Source organism: Sminthopsis crassicaudata, chromosome 2, assembly GCF_048593235.1.
Source record: "Sminthopsis crassicaudata isolate SCR6 chromosome 2, ASM4859323v1, whole genome shotgun sequence".
Lineage (NCBI taxonomy): Eukaryota > Metazoa > Chordata > Mammalia > Dasyuromorphia > Dasyuridae > Sminthopsis > Sminthopsis crassicaudata.
In genome coordinates, this window is record NC_133618.1 from 570,322,937 (window position 1) to 570,342,954 (window position 20,018).

The 20,018-nt window shown below is 36.4% G+C and overlaps 1 protein-coding gene across 3 annotated transcripts in view; it reads left to right on the forward strand.

Moving 5' to 3' along the window:
• Positions 1–16,769, forward strand: part of ARNT2 (aryl hydrocarbon receptor nuclear translocator 2) — a 258,328-nt gene extending 241,559 nt beyond the window's left edge. For all 3 annotated transcript variants that reach the window (XM_074295242.1, XM_074295240.1, XM_074295241.1), the window contains 5 exons: positions 141–240; positions 4,924–5,062; positions 6,233–6,398; positions 13,888–14,024; positions 16,020–16,769. In XM_074295242.1, coding sequence (XP_074151343.1) covers positions 141–240; positions 4,924–5,062; positions 6,233–6,398; positions 13,888–14,024; positions 16,020–16,118 — 641 coding nt within the window. In that variant the 3' untranslated portion in view covers positions 16,119–16,769. The remainder of the gene's footprint in view (positions 1–140; positions 241–4,923; positions 5,063–6,232; positions 6,399–13,887; positions 14,025–16,019) is intronic.
• Positions 16,770–20,018: the final 3,249 nt, after the last annotated feature.

Here is a 20,018-nt window from a genome sequence, read left to right on the forward strand (position 1 = left end):
AAAGCTGGTCACCTCTCAAACTAAGTACATTTTATATATTACTTACAGTGATATCTTCTCTCTCCATCCTCAGCTATGGAGAACTTCCTTAGTTGAGTTCATTGCTCTCCTATAACAGTTTTTCTTGTTTTTTTTCCTAGCGGAGAAAAAAATGATGGCATCTGCCTCAGCAGCTGGAAACCAACAACTTTACTCCCAAGGAAGCCCATTCCAGCCAGGACACTCAGGAAAGGCATTCAGGTACAGTACTAGAGTGAAGAGCAAGGTTCTGGATCAGATCTTCCTTTTTTCTAATAAATTTGGCCAGGATTGCTAACTGGCCCAGTGCGACAGCAAGTAGCTTCCTCTTGAGGTGGGTTTTATGTTTGCTTTGGATTTTTTTTTTTTTAATGCTTGTATTTCTGACCTTTGAGTGCAAACAGGGAAGTTGTAATTAGTGATTTATTTGTGGATGCTCGCTGTTGTGTTTTGTTGTTCAGTCATTTCGGTCCTATCTGACTCTCCATGACCTCTTTTAGGGTTTTCTTGGCAGAGATCCTAGAGTGGTTCACCATTTCCTTCTCCAACTTTATTTTCCAGATGAGGAATAGAGGCAAACAGGGTTATATGATTTGCCCAAGGTCCCATACCAATGTCTGAGGCCAGTTTTTAATTTAGAAAAATGAGTCTTCTTGACTGCAGGACACAACACTATCCACTATCCACTGAGTCACCTGGCTTTTGGGGCATTACTGATTCTTTTTCTTTGTTTGAAAGCAGTTTGCAAAGAGAGGCTATATTTATTACTTACTCTGAATGCATGATGCAAGGAGGTCAATAGTAGGTCATGTTTTTGCAGCTAATTATATGTTTCTGTTTATTCCAAAGCTTGATGCCATTTAAGACCATAATTAGTGCCATCTTTTGGCAGAATCCATGATCTTGGATAGGAGCAAAACCGGAAATCCTGTAGGTAAAACCTTACAAAATTACAGGTGTTAACATGACTCTCCAACTCCTTCTTATTATAACTTCTTTATCATCAACAAATATTTAATAAGCATCTATAATTCCCTATTCAGAGGAAGACAAAAATTTAAATCATGATCCTTGATCCTCTCGGAGTTTACAAACTAATTGAAGAGATAAAACATGCACCAAAAGAGATGAATAAAAAATTTAATGTAACATCTCATTCACAATCTGGCTTCCAAATCTATCATTGCTTTCTCCAAGGTTGCCAGTGATTCCTTACTTGCAAAACCCAATACACTTTTCTTGGTTACCATTTTTCTAAATCTTAAGTGACTCCTTTATGCTGATAGGATAAAATTCAAAATTCCTCTTTTTGAGGGATAAGGGGATGGGGAAGCATTGAAAAACTTTTACTATCTTTTACTATTTACAGATTTCACATTACTACTCTTCATGTACTATATGTTTCATTACTATATGTTTCAACCTAACTGACCAGCTTATTGTTCATCATATGCCACATTCTATCTCCCATTCTCATGCTTCTTCACAGACTGACCTCACTCTTAGAATGCCTTTTTTATCCCCTTTTTTGGAATCCCAAATTACCTCTGAAGTTCAGCTCAAGTACAACCTCCTCTAATCCTACTCCTATCTCTTATTACTCCCATTACTCCTCTTGTCATTTCCCCTCCCCCCCCAAAAAAAGAAAATGGCTCTTTATAAAGAGCCTTATTTATCTGTGTACATACATATATATCCTTGCAATAGAATACTAAGCTCCCTGAAGCCAGGTTCTGTTTAATTTATAGCTTTGTCTCCTCAGAGTCTGTCATATTGGCTTACATATAGTAGATATTTAAAGATGTTTATTGAATTGAATAATAAAAGCCAAGCACAAAAAGGTAATATGGCCACTGAGAGTTCAGGGGAGAATTCTCACCAGGATCTGGGGTTGTTAGGAAAAAATTGATGGAATGTATGAGACTTAAGCCAAGACTTACAAGAAGGAAGAAGGGCAAGACTTAGACAAATAGGAGGAGGGGGAGACTTTTGAGGTGAGAACAACAATGTAAAGCAAGGTGTACTTATAGGAAAATTCAGGGAATGTTCAGATAACTGTGAACAGATCGATACACTAGGTAAAGGTTTTCTAGGGACTGGGGAAGATGATGTTGGAAGACAGAAAGAAACTGATTGTAAAGAATTTCAAACAGCAATACTGTGTGGTTAACTTTTTAAAATTAGCTTTTCTAAGCAATTCAATGATCTAAGATTCTAAAAAGATTCGTGATGTAAAATTCTGAAAATATCCAGAGGAAAAACTGTGGAGTCTGAATGCAGATATGTATTCTGGGTGTAATAAGATCATAGAATCATCCATAAATCTATTGCTGGAAGAAACCTCAGAGACCATCTAAGCCAACCCTTTCATTTTACAGATGGGTTGAGGGAGTTTGGATATTTATCTAAGGTCACAACTATAGCCTTAGGAATGAGATTTGCACCCAAACAGCTAGCAATAAGGTGATGAGGGCCTAGATTATGAAGTCATGTTGATAAAGGCAATGGAAAAGCAGGGTGAATATAAAAATCATTGTTTAATAAGAATCTAAGAGATTTGGTGACTGACAGAATGAGGAGAATAGGGAGGGTGCTATGATGTGCCTGGAAAAATAATAGTATCCTTGACAGAAATAAGGAAGGCTAGATAGAAGAAAACATAGTTTGAAGAGAAAGATAGGTTTTAAACCTTTATCTTTCATTGCGACTGACTCTTAAAAATACAGGCCTATTATCCTAGAGAATAAATTTTAAAGCATTCTTCAAAAAGATGAAAGCATTATGGAGACGTATGGTAACATTATATCCTAGAAAACATGCTTTTGATATAATACATAGCACATTTGTTCTTGCTGAGTCTCTTCTGAACTAGGTATATTGCAATAGAGCAATCAAACCAAAATTGGGTCAAAGAGAAACTTTCTCTGGGCTCTTGAAATTCCTCATTTTTTTTTTTTTTTTTTTTTAACAAATGGCTAATCCTTATGTTCTCTGTAAAGGTAAAAAGCAGCACTGGCTCTAGTCCTAGTAGTAGTGCATCAGGAAATGAATGAGAGTGAAACTGAAAGAGTGAATCTTCTTTGCTTGGACTTGATTGCCATGTAATAGAGCAATAGTATAATGTGACAACACTGCCAAATACACATTGGAGATTTTTTTATGAGAAAGGAAAGAAAATTGGAAGATGTTTAGTAAACTTGATAAAGAATTAGCTAATTTGACTATTGGAATTATGCTTTACACTATTAACAAGAAAGAAGCATTTTTAAGTAATCAGTGCAAAAATGTTTAACAATTTTTTTCAGCAAGGAAATTGGAAAGAATATCTAACTCTAGCACCACCACCTTCTTTAGAGAGATAAACTATAATTCTAAGAAATAGTCTGGAATGCATTTCTTAATACAATTAATAAAATTACAATATTCAATTGAGTAAACTACTATTAGTAGTAATAATAATAACTGACTTTAATTTAGCATTTTATTTTACAAAGTGTTTCAATATGTCATTGGCTCATTATCTCATTTGTTGTATCAATCAATCAAATCAACAAGCATGTAAATGGCTACTATATATCACACATGTGCTTAAGATACAAAGACAAAAATTGAAATAGCTTCTGCCCTTGCAGACCTTAAATTGAAAGGAAGAAACAACATGTATACAAATTAGTGTATCTAGAATATATACAAATTAGTATATTTAGAATATATACAGAATAAATCCCATGCCAATGTTTATTGAGTAACTTTGGGAACAAAATTAAGAAATACCTCATGTAGAAGGTGGTGGTTGAATTAAGTCTTGAAGTAAATGAGAGGTGAAGGGTTAGCATCTTCCATTCATGGAAGATAGCCAACACTGAGGCATGGATGTGAAATACGTGAGAAATTATATTATGATAGTTAACATTTATGTAGTACTTAACTTTGTGCCAGGCATTATGCTAAATGTTTACAATTATTATTTTATTTGATACTTGCTACAACTCTGAAAAGTAGGTGCTAATAATAGCTATTAATAGTAGCTAACATCTAAGAAGTACTTACTATGTACAGGTATTGTGCTAAGCACTGTACAAGTGTTATCTCATTTGGTCCTCACAAGAACACAAGAATTGGAGTACCACATTAAGAACTGTTGGCCATCTTTAAGGTTCACACTCTGGCTTGATGTCTTTTCTCTTTGCAGTTACAGAGCTTATCTCTTCTCATGAGAAATCAAGTAGCATTTTTTTAATATATGCTTAGAAGTCAAATACTGTGTCCCCTCCCCACCTCCAATGTAGAGAAATCTATCATGTATTAGAAGGTTGAAGAAAGGAAACAAGTGGAAAGGGAGAAATTGAAGATGTCACAGGAGTGGATAAATCAACATGTCAAGTCAAGGAGCATTTATTAAGTACCTTCTGTGAGCCAAACATTTAAAACAAAGAAAAGGGAGAAATTCATGCTTTCAAGAAGATTAGACTCTAGCAGGGGTTCTCAAACTACAGCTCGAGGGCCAGATGTGGCCTGCTGAGGACGTTTATGCGGCCCACCAGGTTATGGCAAATGGGCTGAGGGGTGGAGACAGAGTGTGAGCTTTTGTTTTTACTATAGTCCGGCCCTCCCACAGTCTGAGGGACAGTGAACTGGCCCCTATTTAAAAAGTTTGAGGACCACTGCTCTAATGTATAAGCTTGGAGCAAGGTGACCTAAGGTTTGGGTAAAGATAGAATTTATGTAATCTCCTTGTAGAACCTCTGTGATTCCAAAAAAGATAAAAGGGATTCTGGGCATGATCTTACATTGAGGACTGACATAATGGACTGATCAGTTGATAATTCTGAATTTTCTGTTACTGGCATTATTAGTCACAATATTTTCCTCACAGGAGGTTTTGTTTTTGTTTTTCCTTTCTAGCTCTTCAGTGGTTCATGTACCTGGAGTCAATGATATTCAGTCCTCTTCTTCAACAGGCCAAAATATGACACAGATTTCTCGTCAGATAAATCAGAGTCAAGTTGCCTGGACTGGGAGTCGTCCACCATTTCCTGGACAGGTATGGTGATTCATAAGGAAATTGGTATGGTCAGCCAAGAGTCTGTGTCCTTTATAATTGACATTGTTTCTGAGGGTTGAATATGATCTGACTCATTCCCTCTCCCTTTGAAACTTGGTTGGCTTGATTAGCATTATTATTGATCATGATATCCATATTTTTCCCCTTAATGAAATCAGCTGGTTCTGAGATAAACCAATCAGAACATAGAATGCTTGTAGTCAGATCTCTCCTTTTCCCAAACTAAAGGCAACAGGTTTCTACCTTATTTAAGTGCATTTCATCATCTGATTACCTGGCTTTTGTCTGAAGATTAGTTCGGTATGTAGATTCTCAACACCATCATTTTTTAATAATACCTGAGTGCAGCTACTGCTTCAACCTTCACCAGTGATTCTGGTGTTACACTATCTTGGGGAGTTTAAAGAAACAAATCACTATTGCAGAAATGTTAGCATGCTATGAACAAGTGTCTGACCCTCAGTTTAGCCTTTTGAACCCTATGAATATAACAATAGCTATATGTTATTAGTATGAGGTGAAGGCCAATCAGTCTTGTTGACCTTTCTTACTAAGAAGTCTTCGCCTCTCCCCTTAGGTAGCTGTGAGGATCTGTTAAGTAATTATATTAATAAGTGTTTTGAGCTCGTAGGAGGAAAAAAAGCACCAGAGTCACCAAACCAAGGTAAATATGATATTAAAATATTTGCCCAAACCATTTTTTAAATACTTTTTTACCTTCCTTTTACCATGAAGAATTGTCTTTGTGGAATGTTACCATTCTTCTTTCAAATCAGCCATTGCACCATTATGGAGCAAATAAAGGGGTCTTCTATAGTTAGCTAAGTGAATTCTTTTTGCTGCTTTGCTAACTCTTAAATCTCTGCTATCCATCTGAACTGGTGTCTAGAAAGAACATTCATTCTCATTTGCTGCTCAGGCAGCAGTGTACATTTAGATATTATCTCTTTCCTTAAATGCTTATGGCAATAAGTGCAAATATTTGGATATCAAAAATGTTTGGGATTGGTAGAATCCATGGAGCATTGTTCTACCAACCCTTGCATTAACACTTGCTAAGCCCTAGTGATGTGGCTCTACCAGGAAGGAGGTGAAATATAAGAAGGCCTTTGTGATGTTTTTGGTTTGTTTTCTTTGTGGGGGGGTTAGCAAATCCCATCGCAGTCCAGCAAGACTCAGTCTTCTCCCTTTGGGATTGGGACCAGCCATACCTACCCAGCCGACCCATCCTCCTACAGTCCTCTCTCCAGTCCAGCTACTTCTTCACCCAGTGGGAACGCCTACTCCAGCCTTGCGAACAGGACCTCGGGGTTTGGTAGGTTTGAAATGATTTGCTGTGAGGGGCCATAAAAGCTGAATCTTTCCTGAATATATTCTCTCTAGTGCCTTTAAAGCCCCTTTAATGCCAATGGGTTGTGGAAGATTCCCTTCAAGTTTGGCTACTTTTTGATCCTGGGACTCTTGTCCTGGTCATTTGAGTTCCTCTCCTTTTAGAAGGTTGCAAAATGTCTCCCTGTGTGATAGTGGGGTTTATTTAGCAGGGTCTTATAAACAACTAACTAACTGCCCATTCTGGTGCATTTCCCAGAGGCCCTTGCCACATAGATCATGTTTCATTTTAAAATAAATGTCCTCAATGTCTTTCCCAAGGAAAGACTTTTTGCTTTTGCTGGCAATGAGGAAGTAGGAAGGAATCACATGTTGCTGGGATGCCCAAGCTTCCTAATGTTATAGACACTTTCATAACAAGGCATTTATCAAATGAATGAATCTAGTCTCCTAAATGGAGAGGCAGAGTGGCATATAGGATAAAGTCAAGACCTGGGTTCAAGACACATTCGAGTTATATGACCTCATATGAGCAAGTCATTTAACATCTCAGTGCCCTGGGGAATTCTTAAGACAGCCATAGAGAAGGTACTGTTCTATATCTGTGGAGGCACTTTCCACACCAGGAGTTCCCTATACTAATGAATTAATGGGAAGCTATGGCATAAAACTGTAAAAATCTGTCTGGCATAAAACTGCAAAACCTCTGTGCCCATATTAGATTTTTGATAGTTTGCATTTCGATTTGATTTCATTGTCATCTGATTAAAAACAATCTAATTCCTTCCAAAGAAATTGTTTACTTATGAGTAGTAACCCCATTATTGCTTTTAATGGAAATAATTCTTAATAGCATGTTTCAGTCTCATTGAATGCAGCATCTCTTGACACTCTTCCAAGACTGGCTGGTTTGTTTGTTTGGTTTTTACTCATATGAATTCAGATGTGTATCCAACTATTAATCTTATTACTTGTCATATGATACTCACATATGATTTCAATCCATTGGAGCATGTAGAACAAAACAAAACAACCCTCTTTTAATATGAAATTCAACAAAGTTTGGGGGAAAAGCCTGGGTGCTTCCGAAGAGACTATGGGAAAAGTGATACCCTAAGAATTTCAAGTATATCAGTCTGGTCATTTTTAAAATTTGAATTCACATCACCAAATAGTTTGAATTCCAGAAGCCATTCTGTGCTAGAGATAGGAATTATTAATGCATTTGCTTCTACCATATGGTAACTTTGCATCTTCTCACTTTAACACATGTTTGGACCCATCTTGGCTTGCCATTTGTAGGGGAAAAGGTCCATTGGGTAAGTGAAATGCTTTAGGGACCATTTAACTGCTGCTGTAATGGAAAATGACAAGGACTTGGGAGGCTTCCCTTTAAAGTTCAAGGAAGCTCTTCTGATATTTTGTCCCAGGACTAGCTGCTGTTTACTGCACATGCAGCCAAAATGGAAGGTAAGAAGACAGGGCACTCACATGCCCATCGCCTTAGAAGGTTTTTTGTTTTGTTTTTAAACATCAGGCTGTTATCCTGTCATTGAGTAAGTAGTAAATAGCTAAGTAGAAATGAAAACAAATGAATACTGACCATAACTAGGCACATATGGGAGAGACAGCATGGAAGGCAAACTAGCATAGTGGACACAGAACCAGGAAGATGTGGTTTCAAGTCCTGTCTCTGAAGCGTATTGTCTGTGTGACCTTGGGCAAGGTCAGTTGACCTCTCAATACTCGATGCAATTTTTTTTAGGATTGTAAGTAACAAAGAAGATACTAAGCCAGCCTGATAGAGGATGTTCCTCACTAGGAAACATACCATTGAAATCTGAGGTCCAGCCCCTATCTCCACCTCTGTATACAAGCATAATCACAATCATACTTACATCCCCGGACCACCCACATCCCCTCCCCCTCACAGGGTAGAGTTTAATAGACAAATTCATAATGCAACTCTCTTATAAGTATCAGTCTCTTTTTTAAGATGTCTTATATTTTATAGAAAAAAATGGGAAGCAGTACAATCTCCAAGTGCTTCTTTTGATAAATAAACAGTACTTAAAACTATCCCCTACCCATGTATGATGTACAGATATAATGTACATCATACCCATGTGTGATGTACATATAATCATACTGACTGGGTTAACCAGTGATAATCCTGAAGAAATGTGTAGGTAATCTGTGAAAATGGTTGCACATGATTTATATAATAAAATATTTCATGGCCTACCAGCCTATACCCCTCAATAACCTACATAATTATTTAGTAGTATATGTCAATGATTCCAAAAAGTAAGAAGAAGAAAAGCCAAAGGGAGATAAAGATGATTCAGTTCTCTCTGACTAATAGCCTTGCAGAATTTTCCTCTAACCAAGTAAACCAGGATATTTTACATATGACAATTAACCAAATACCAACTAGTTGGCTATTGATGCAGTAATTTAAAAGGAAAACAAAATGAATATTTATTAGACCCCTCTGGAAAGTTTTTTGTGGGTTTGATAAAAGTCATACATTTAAAGGGGAGATGACTCGATAAGCATTTTTGATTAGTGAAATTGAAACTTTTTTTGTAACTCGAATTTATTTCTTTTAAAATTTTATTTATTTATTTTCTTTTTTTATTTCAACCTTTCAAGAGTTAGATATGGGACTCTTAGAGGCAAATGTTTCCTCTTAGTTCTAAGTTAGGTTGTGTTGACTTATAATCCTTCATAGTGAGGCCTTCCAGACCCATTTTGTTTGATTATAAGATTTTTACTAGAAACCTAGCACTATGCCAAATGGCCCATCCAACCCCAGAGAACTAATTTTTCCCTGCTAGCTATTGAAATAGATCCATGAAAGAGTTTGTCATTGAAGCCAAATCTAGAAAGAGTACCAAAGCCAAATGTAGAGCTAAATAATGTAAATAAGTATCTGCAGAAACCTAGTGAATTATTTAACCAAGAGTAAAATAATAAATTAAATTTAGTGGGCCTTTGGGACTTAGGATATGTGTGTGGAGGGGGAGAAGATGTTATAAGACCTGCTAAATTTTTGAAGATAATCTTATGTTTTGGGATATAACTCTTGGAAAGTTTCTGGTTTTAACTGTAAGCATATTTCTTGCCATATGCCTGCTATGAGTTTTATGCCAAGATGGTATTTGTAGTTAAAAGTGAATGCTCACAGAGAGGCAACAAGATAGAGTAGATAAAGATCTGGAGGATCTGGTTTCAAACCTTAACTTTAATACATGTTGGCTTTGTGGCCCTAAACAAGTCACATTTCCTAGGTGTCTCCAGACTATTCTCTAAGACACAAGACAGAATAGGGAGTTTTATTGTAGATTCCCTATACCAATAAAAAAGACAGACCCATTCTAAAAAAATTAAAAAGTGGCCCCTGCCCACCATCTCTCTGCTTTGTTATATACTGCCACTGCTATTCCATATGGTGACCTCATCCAATTAGGTGGGACCAGATGGGATCTCTGAGGGGGAACCTCAGAGATGGGAGCCTTTTAAGAAAGCATTTTTTAAAAATCTCTTTGCCATTAGTGGTTGTCAACAGGATTCCTGAATCAGCTGAATCTCTTGAAAGGGAAACTGTCAGCAAGGGTAAAGTTGCAGTGATTGATCCCAGATGAGAAAGGAACATGCCATCCTAGTGCCTCAGCTCCCCAGGATACCACAAACCTCCATCAGGATATATTTCTCTCTGTGGAGGTTTCTCCTTACCACTGTCTGGTGGAGACACCCAAGAATCTGGTATGTTGTTAGCAAATGTGCTTGAAACTCCATTACAACTTCCAACTGCCTTTCTTTCCATTTTTGCTGATGGAGATGATGACTGATGATTCTTGGAGCCAAAAGGGCAAGTCTGTGTTTTGCAGCACCTTTAGGAGAACTCTATTCTGATTTTGATACTGTGGTAGCAATCTAAGCCAGCCAGTTAAGGAAGGCTGTAAAGCTGCATAACAAGGGAAAGGAGACTAAAGGAAGGAGTGAGATGCAGAATAGGACACCTTAAAAATGAAAACTCAACTTATTAGGACCTTTAATCAGAATTTGTTTTCTCCATTTGTTTTTTGGAAAGAGACAAATTCTAAAAAGAATTCATATCAGGCATTCTCCCCCCCCCAAAAAAAAAATTAGACATCCAGGACATATTGACCTGAATCTTTTATAATTTGTTTGCAGAATTATCAGGTTATAATTGACTTCCAGAATAATGGCTCTGGAATATCTCATAATGCCACAGAATCAAGGATTATTTTTACTCTTTAGTACTTAATTTTTCAACAAGGATTAAAACTAAAAAGGTTTTCCTGTTTTAGTAGGAACTTGGAAGTCCTCAGTTGACCTTTAAGTGGTACATAAATGTTATTATTTATAGTTGGAAAATCTTGTTGCCCCCCAGTGGCTATAGTTAGTTAAGACTTTCTTTTTTTAATTTATACATGTATATGTTAATATATATGCATATGCATTTATCTGTATATGAACACATGCATATACATATGTGTATATGCACATGTTGTGTATGTAGTGTTAACATGTGCATTGATAGACATATGTATAACAATCTCAATTAACTAGTCACTAGGAGGGATGAAGTATTCTGGCTATTAATAATTATATATACACATATGTGTATATATGCATGTATATAAAATATAACATATATAACAAAATCTCAACTACATGTGTATATATATATATATATATATTTATTTACACATACATATATGTGTATTTGTATATATAAAACTACATAATAACTCTCTCTATAATTATAATTTCAACAAAGATTTCAAATGCTGCTTTCCAGAAATACCATGAAGTGTTCTGGTTTAAGATAAAATTCTTAAGTTTTTCCAATGATCGGTGATTTTGTTGATGTTCACAATTCATCTACTGACACAAAGCATAGTCCCTCTAAAGTCTCTCTTCTTGAGTTGCTATTGCCAAAAAAAAAAAAAAAAAAAAAAAAGTTTGTCATCTGCAGCCAAAGTCTAGTGATATGTTGGCAACTAACGATCACCAAATGTTAATGCAGTCACAATTCCCATTGGGCATTTATTTCTTTTTAATATCATGCTGTTGTGTATCTGTACCTGCCATATCCTTGACCTTGGAATGTCTGTCCTAGCTACCTAAATGACACCATCTACACACATAGAAAGGTATTCATGCCCTTCAGAGATCTCATTAGCTTCCTGAGTTCAAATCTGCCCTCAGATATTTACAGCTTGGTGACCCTGGACACATCACTGTCTTCAGCTTTTCATCTATAAAGTAAGCTGGAACTTTCCAGTATCTTTGCTAAGAAAGTCCCAAATGGGGTCTCAAAAATTGGACATGACTGAAATGATCAAACAATAAAAATGCAGGTTGGGACATCTAGATTTCTGGAAACATATTCGGACTCTAGAGTAGCAAAGTACTGTTTCCCACGGCATAATTCCATCCCACTAGCAAGCAACAACAGGGGAGCTGATTGTGCCATATTTTAGTGGAAATTATGACCCATATGAAGTAGTCACATATATTCAAATCCTCACTACTTTAAATTTAGCTGTGTTAAATATAGTCACTGATTCCAGCCAAGCAGATAAATGCAGTGGGGAATTCAAATAATAATTCTACCTCAGTATATTATTCATATTAAATGGTATACTTCATCTTCCCCTTTCCCAATGTGACCAGGCCTAAACTTGGGGTAAATCAGAACTAGGTCTTTTGAAATAATTTAATTCTCTGAAAGAGTGAGCAAGGTTTATGGACATGAGATGGTATTTTGGGGAAAATTATTAGAAATTGCCATACACTCTTTGATGAAAATCACATTTGCATAAATGTTAGTAATGTTTTATTGTATTAGGGTAAGTGAATGGCCATAAATAAATCTAGATAAAGTATAGTCTCTCTTGATTTTTGGAATGCTGTTAATACTGTGGTTACTATTTAATATTCTAAAAACATCAATGATAGGCTAAGGAAGAAATCAAAAAAGTTGCTATAGTAAATGATGGTTTCTCAAGATATGATTGTGTATTTGTTTTTTTTTATATTTTCCTTCCTTATCTAAAATTTATATAATGTTCATGCTTCAGATATTGTATCCATTGTCTATGGGGATCAATTGGAGCAGTGCACTGGGTGTATTTGGCTAATGTTTGCCCACAAAACCATTATTATGATGTTTTGAAATGAAAGGAAAAAATAATGTGATTCTTTTTGATGTGATTGAAAGGGTGAAAATAAACCAACAATTCCTGGTAGAATTAAAAAAAAACCTAAAATTATAAAAAGTTGATTTCCCTTGAATCAGCAGATTTGCTTTCAGATGATTTTTAAGGTTTCGTTGCTTCTTACAATATATAAGCATGACCTTCTGATCTATGTTGTGGAAAAATTGCTTTCCTTATGTCCAAACAAATCAGTGCCAAGTCAGATAAATGCTATACTTATTTATGCCTTATTTGCTAGCAATAAGATCTGAGACTGTTTAGAAAAAAAATATTGAATTGACTAGAAATATTAAGATTTGTTTTAAAGAAAAGATTTTTCCAAGAGGAACATTAAAGAAAAAGATAGTTCATACATTTGGATACCAAATGTTTTTTCTAAATTTCCTGGAAGCTAAGGCAGAAAGGGAGAAAAGCAGGGTTACATCATTTTCACTGATGGACAAAAGAAACTCATTACAAAGCCATTTACAGAAATGAACTCTCCTGGGACCAAGCTCAAGGATAAATTAACTGGGTGGGTCTTTGTATAGGGGACAGTGAGTAACACAGTAGACAGTTCCATTAATATGAGAGGCAAAGAAATGCTGCTGGGATTGATTTTGCTCATACTAATTCTCTTTAAAAGGTATGGGGAAATTATTACCTTAACAGAGCAGACTTAACCTATGAAGTAACAACTGATTCAGGAGTCAGTGTGGTCCATCGTTCATTTGGTTTCTCAATCATAGCCGAGAAATCCAGGGGATGCTTAGTACCCCAGAGATATCTGGGGATCCAGTTTAAAAGTGATTCTTTTTCATGAGTCATGATAAATACATTACCCCAGATAGAACTAATGGATGTGCCTGATAGTTGTCATGACAGGTGATCAATGGGCCAAGATTTAAGCCATTCTATGAAACTGTGACAGGTGATCTCCAGAGCAACAATATAACAGGGCACTGGGAAGAAGTTATCGCCTGTCTCATCACATAAACATGAATAAATAGAGGGTTTCTCTTTCTCCCCAGCCCATCTGCCACCTGTGCTCAATTTCACCATCATTTTTGTTTTAAATAATGGAGAGAAAGACTCTCCTTTAAGTGGCAAGTATATAAGCTGAATTCTAGGTGAACTATTTTTTTCAGATTTGTCAGAAACACTAGAGCTGAAGTAGTTCTTAGAGATCTCAGATCTTTAGTATCCATTTTAAAGAAACTGTCCTGCATCGGAATCTTTCAGCTGAAAGTGGACAAAGTAGCGGGCAGTTTCAAGGGAGGCCTTCAGAGGTCTGGTCGCAGTGGCAAAACCAGCATCATAATCAGCAGAGCAGTGACCAACATTCACATCAGCAGCCCAATCAGACTGAAGTATTCCAGGTAAATAGAGTACCTTCTCATAGGTACCGAATACTTTTATCTGCTTCCTATTCTCTTTTTCCCTGCTGCAGCATTCAGGTTTTTGCTTGTCCTGGTTCAAGACCATAACTCTGCCCTTTGATTGGAATTGGAGGGGGAGGGGAGAGTTTCAGGATCCCAAAGCTAGAGAAAATCAATCTTCAGTTATTTTGTACTTAATGTGAATACTTAATGTGAATTCATTAAACATTGCTATAACAGAATAAATTTTAAGCCTATTGAAAAGTGAAAATGCTTCTAATTACCACAAGTTTCATGAGGGTGAGGGTGGTTTCGTGTCTAAACTTTATATGTTCCCAGCATCCCGAATATGGGAAATCCTTAAGGAATGTACATTATGACTGAGAATATGCTCAGAATATCCCAATATGACAAAATAAAATTCCTACATATAAAAATCAATGTAAATTATATCCCAAGTACAATAATCTACAATTCTGCCTGATTTCTGCAGACTTCTTTGGGGGTTAAACACCTCCAGAAACTAGGATCTGTCCACCCTGGAAGAAGCTCGCATTTCTTCTCTCTTCACTAGAGAGGGAGAATTCTAGCCCCACTCAGTCTTTTGCCTTTTTCCTAATGAAATTAATCACACTGCAGTCTCATTAGTTTGCCACTGAGGCATCTTTTCCATGGGATGTTTCACTCTCTGCTATGATGTTGGCTACTCCATCACTTGTACCCAGGGTGGACTTGACTTGGCTTTCTGGATGTTGCCCCACTGTCTTGCAGTATAACCCAGCTAAATGGTGATTTCTCCTTTCTGATTTCAATGAATCTAATTAAAACATCATCATCAACAAAACTCACCTTCAGAAGGTTCAAACAGGTAAGATGAACTTTGTATCTTTTCCTAAGCAGCATAAGTAGCACTCATCCCTACCCTGTCATCCCTAATATTAGGACCAAGCCTATTCATTTCCCATTTCATCTCAGTCTCCTTTTTGGCGGGGTCTGGACTTGCTGGATAATATACCCTGTCCACACTGGTACCCTGAACAGCAATGAAAATGAAAATACATTTGAGTTGGAGCATTCTACCCATTCATATCTCTTCCTCTCCCTTTTAAAAAAATCTTTTATAGACTGTAGTAAAATGATTTGCAGCCATGGGTTTACTCTATGAATTACTCAGGTTCCCTTTTCCATTATTAGCTACATGACTCAATGTCCCTATGGATGAATGTTTGCAGCTACAGTTGCTTTTACTGTCATTAAAAGGCAGCAGTTTCATATTACATGCATAGAGTACCCAGATATCATAGTAGATCTTAGCTATCCAAGGGGGTAATCTTTTGTGCTTCCAAGGTAATTTTTCTTATCTTTCTCCATTGGATTTCGAAGCACTTGGCCAATAGTAAACCTCACCATAACCCTATGAGGAATGTAAATGTTTCTGTCCCCATTTTCTATAGGGGTAAACTGAGGCACAGAGAAGTTAACTGATTTGTTTGAAACAAACAATAAATAATATATAAATAAATATATAAATATAATAAATAAATAATAAAGCTGGAAACAGAATTTGCCCACTGTAATCATTATTTTTTTCACATAAGTAAAAATGGATTGTATCCTACAATCTTCTGCTAGCCCTCTCCCCCTTACATGTCTGTTGCTTTGTGAGTGTCCACAATATACTATATCCACAGACTACTCTGCATTTTGTGCCTTTTCTCTCAATTTAAAAGTCAACCTGCTCATGCAGAAGAGTTTTATGTACCTATCCAAAGTAATGCTCTTAAACATGGTTTCCAGTAGAAGGAGATTCCATAATAATTCATAGAAAACCATAGTCTGATCTGAGTTTTTCAGAGGCTTGTGGAGCAATTCCAGGTTGTGCCACTTAGGAAAAAATGAATCTGAGCATATCTGGCAGGCTGGCCTCCTGGGATCTGCCCTGTTCTTTACCAAGTAACCCAGCTTTCTCTTCGGCTTTTTTCCCTTCTTCTGCAGGATATGCTACCAATGCCAGGAGACCCAACTCAGGGAACAGGCAATTATAATATTGAAGACTTTGCTGATCTGGGCATGTTCCCACCATTTTCTGAGTAACATCTGAGAGGAAAATACAAAGAAGAAGAAATCTCCCTCTACTCAGCGCCATTCTGTGAAATCATCCCCATTGTATTTGGAGCCTGGCTTTGTCAGTGTTTTACTACCATATCACCTATCAAGAAAGGGATCTAATTTCTTGTATTGCAGTAGAAATTCCCTCATCTTAGTGATCATGTGTAATATGCATTAATAGTGCCTGGGCTTCTCTATGGCTATCAGATATGGTACTCTGGGGAGTGGTATATATTTTTTTTTAATCTCATCTTATTTTCTTTTGCCTCAGAAGTGAGTTTTGAGGGGTCTTTCAAATTGAAATGTGAGCCACTTATGAAAAAAGACTTTGGGTGTTTTTAAAAAACAATCAATGATAAATTTAGTCAACACCCAAAGGAGAGGTCAGGTAACACCCAGTGCTAAGATCTACTACCAGGAAAGTAAAAACCAGTTAACATAACGCTTTTTAAACTTCTGTTTGGCAAAGGTGGTGGGGGTGGGGAAGAGCAGGGATTCAATTTCTTTTTGCTGTCTGCCATGCTATTTTAGCTCATTTTGAAGATGAGAAGCAAAAGCCGTTAACATGGGCCAGATGAAGCCCAAGAGCCTTTTCCTTTGCCTTGCTCAAAACAACTAAATCTGAATGTGTGTACATCTTAGTGCCGTTTGTATATTTTGTGCTGTGTGAAGTGAATTTCCTGTTCTGGTAGATTCATTTTTTATCTTGTGTCTGTCATGTGAGACCAAAGTGGGGGGAGGGGGGAGTGAGGGGTGGGTGTCTGGGGGAAGGGGAATGGGAAAGAAAATAGCCCACTGGGAAACACAGCCGTGGTGGTGGATTCTGCATTCCCTGAGCTCAGAATGATCTTGCAATTGATAATTCATATTCAGTGGGATAGAAGCTACATAGTCACCTATGCTTATGTTCCTGGTTTTGCACAGATTTTATGACCAAGATTAAGATTTCAAGCATAACCAACTAGAAATCAAAGACGAGTGTTAAAATTGTTCACTCCACTAAAGTTACCTCAGTAAGGAACTTCTAGAGTCTGGTCATCTGACATAGGATGAGGAATTTTCTTTTTCAAATCAGTTAAACCATTTCCTAATATAAGTAAGCCGCTTGAGATTCTCACAACTCTGTCAGATCCAAATTTTTTCCACAGTTAGAATTTCTGCTATTTCTCATGCTTATATTTTATAGTAAGAGAATCTCTTGCCTCTGCCTATCAATAGGATCCCCAAAGGAATAACTCTGTGCTGAGCACAGCTTCTTTCTGTAAATTAGAAAGCATTAAATGATGTCACTGATACTGCATCAACCAAAAGGTCTTCCTGAACATATGATCACTGGAGCTTGGGTTGTCAGGGTCATCAGGGACCCTTTCAGTGAACATTTCAAGAGAAGTGAATGGTACTATAAGCTGTGAACTTGAACATGATTCTCTAAATTAATGTTACTGTTTTCCACACAAATCCATCCCAAATTTGCAAGCTTTAACTTAAATCAGGATTAACAACCCTAAAGGGAAAGAAAGTGTTGCATTCAGTTTTTGCTGGGAGGAAGACCTTGAGAATCAGCTCATCAAATTGAAATGAATTCCTGTTACTCAAAATGATTTAGCCTCTGCTGCCTCATCCCTGGCAGGGATTTTCTTCATTCTCCAAGCCATGCTATTCCTGTAAAATTGCTCTATTTTTCATCATCAAATTATGTGCTATGTAATTAATACCTGGAGCAGTAGAAAATCACTTATAAGTTATCATCTTCCCTCCTTTTCAGCTTTTTTTTTTCTTCCTTCAGGATCATTTTTACTAACAGAGATTTTGGCTTTTGCCCTTTGATTTAATAAAGGAGTTAAAGAAATTATTTCAACATTCCCACTAGTTATTGAGGCATATCTAATCCCCATTCCATTTGCATCCCTGGTGTGGGAGAATGAAAGAAATATATTAATTCATTTGGTGGTTAAGACAAAAGGATTATCTTCTAATAGAAAAAAACAACACTTAGTTAAGCCTTATGCAGAAATATATGTGTTCTCTTTGAAGTCTCTGAAGACTGAATGAACCAATGATTGTTTAATGAGTCAGTAAAGAAATAGCCTGTGCTTCCCTTCCACATCCATTCCGGTGAACATAAAAAATTCATGTATTCTAGGGCTGTCTGGACATAGAGTGGGTTGAACTCATAGGGTTGAACCAAGGTGGGGACAGGGGATATGTTCAGGATCCTTCCATAGAATTGTGTTATAGAACCCAAAGATCTTATCACTTACAACTCAAAAACATTTGTTCTTATAATTAATCTTGGGGTTGGGACTTCTATATTCAGAAATGTTGGGAGCCTTTAGCTCCTAAGATCTTATACAAATGATGATCTATGGAAAATGTTTTGCAAAATATTTACATACCATTGGCAAAAATACATTCATACCATCAGCACCCTGGATTTCCTGATTCACATTCTGAAAACTAATACTGGTTCTATGTTTATGTGTGTGTGTATATACATACATACATACATACATATATATATATATATGTATGCATACAATTATAACAGAAACAAAAGGAAAGAGAAAGGATGCATATAACACATTTATACAATGAAATTGATAACTTAATGCATCTAATTACTTCTTTCATACACAATCTGACATCAGGAATTTTTATACTTCTGGGGAAAATGGCAAGCAATTCAAATTACTTCCCCTGAATTTCCTGTATTTCTTACATTTTGACAGAGTCAAAATATCCTGAAACAACTTCCACTTGCTTAAACCTGCCCCTTTTCACCCCTGGCAGTTTCCAATATGTAGCTAGGCATTGTTATAATACCTTTTAAATGAGGTTTAGGAACTTTTAGATCAAAATGCTGAGGATCCATAATAATATGAAAAATTAAATGAAACCAAATTGCATCAATGGATAGGTTTATATTAAAGTGTAATCAATAAACCAATAAAAATATATTGAGCTGCTTGCTACATTTCTAACACTGTAAGAGGACTTGTAGGAGAGTACAAAATAAGTTTCAGATAGGACCCTGTCTTTAGGGAGCTTCCATCTCTCCCTTTCTTACAAAGGTTCCATTCAGAGTTTAATCAATTTAACCCAATTCTTAGGTGCAGAGGTCCAGGATTGCAAAGATAATTGAAATCTACAAGTAATCCAGGAATCCCACAGGTCTAACACTATTCCATTAAAATATTTTATTAGGATGAATAATAAGTAACATCCTTCCCAGATCTCTGGTTCTATGATAAGGAGTCAAAAAGACTATTTTAAGATATATTGTTTTCCATTTTTTCCTGCCCACCTATAGAGTAAAGAAATGGCTGAAAAGCAATTAAAAAAAAAAAAAAAAGAGAGAGAGAGAGAGAGAGAAGCTAGAACCTAGATGACTCCTAAGCTAGATAATTAGCTCCATGTTTACCTAATCAGGAGTCAAGTATGGGGAAATTATTTTCTATAAACCCACTTTTATCTCTGTGGTTGTAGAGGAGAATAGAAATAAAAATCAATGTCCCAGCATGCAAAAGAAAAGTACTTACTGCACCATGGTGTCTGATCATTTAGTTTTGAATAAGAAAAAAATCAGTTATTTTATCTTTTCTATCGAGTATATATTTGAAGCAGGATTTCTCCTAAATTTTATTTTAATTGTTCCTATGTCTCCTAACCCATCTTTCCTCTGTGCCTGGGCAGTGGAGTTGATGCTTGGATTAGTAAAATGGGTGACCTCTTCTAGACTTCCTATAATATACAAAGGAAAACATTTTTCCCTTTTACTTTTTCTGTAATTTTGGTAAATTCCATGTTCTCCTCTTTTCTTATCCTTCTACTTTGATTTGACTACTAAATCTTGATTGCCTTTCCTTAAGATAAGCAGTGTCAGGA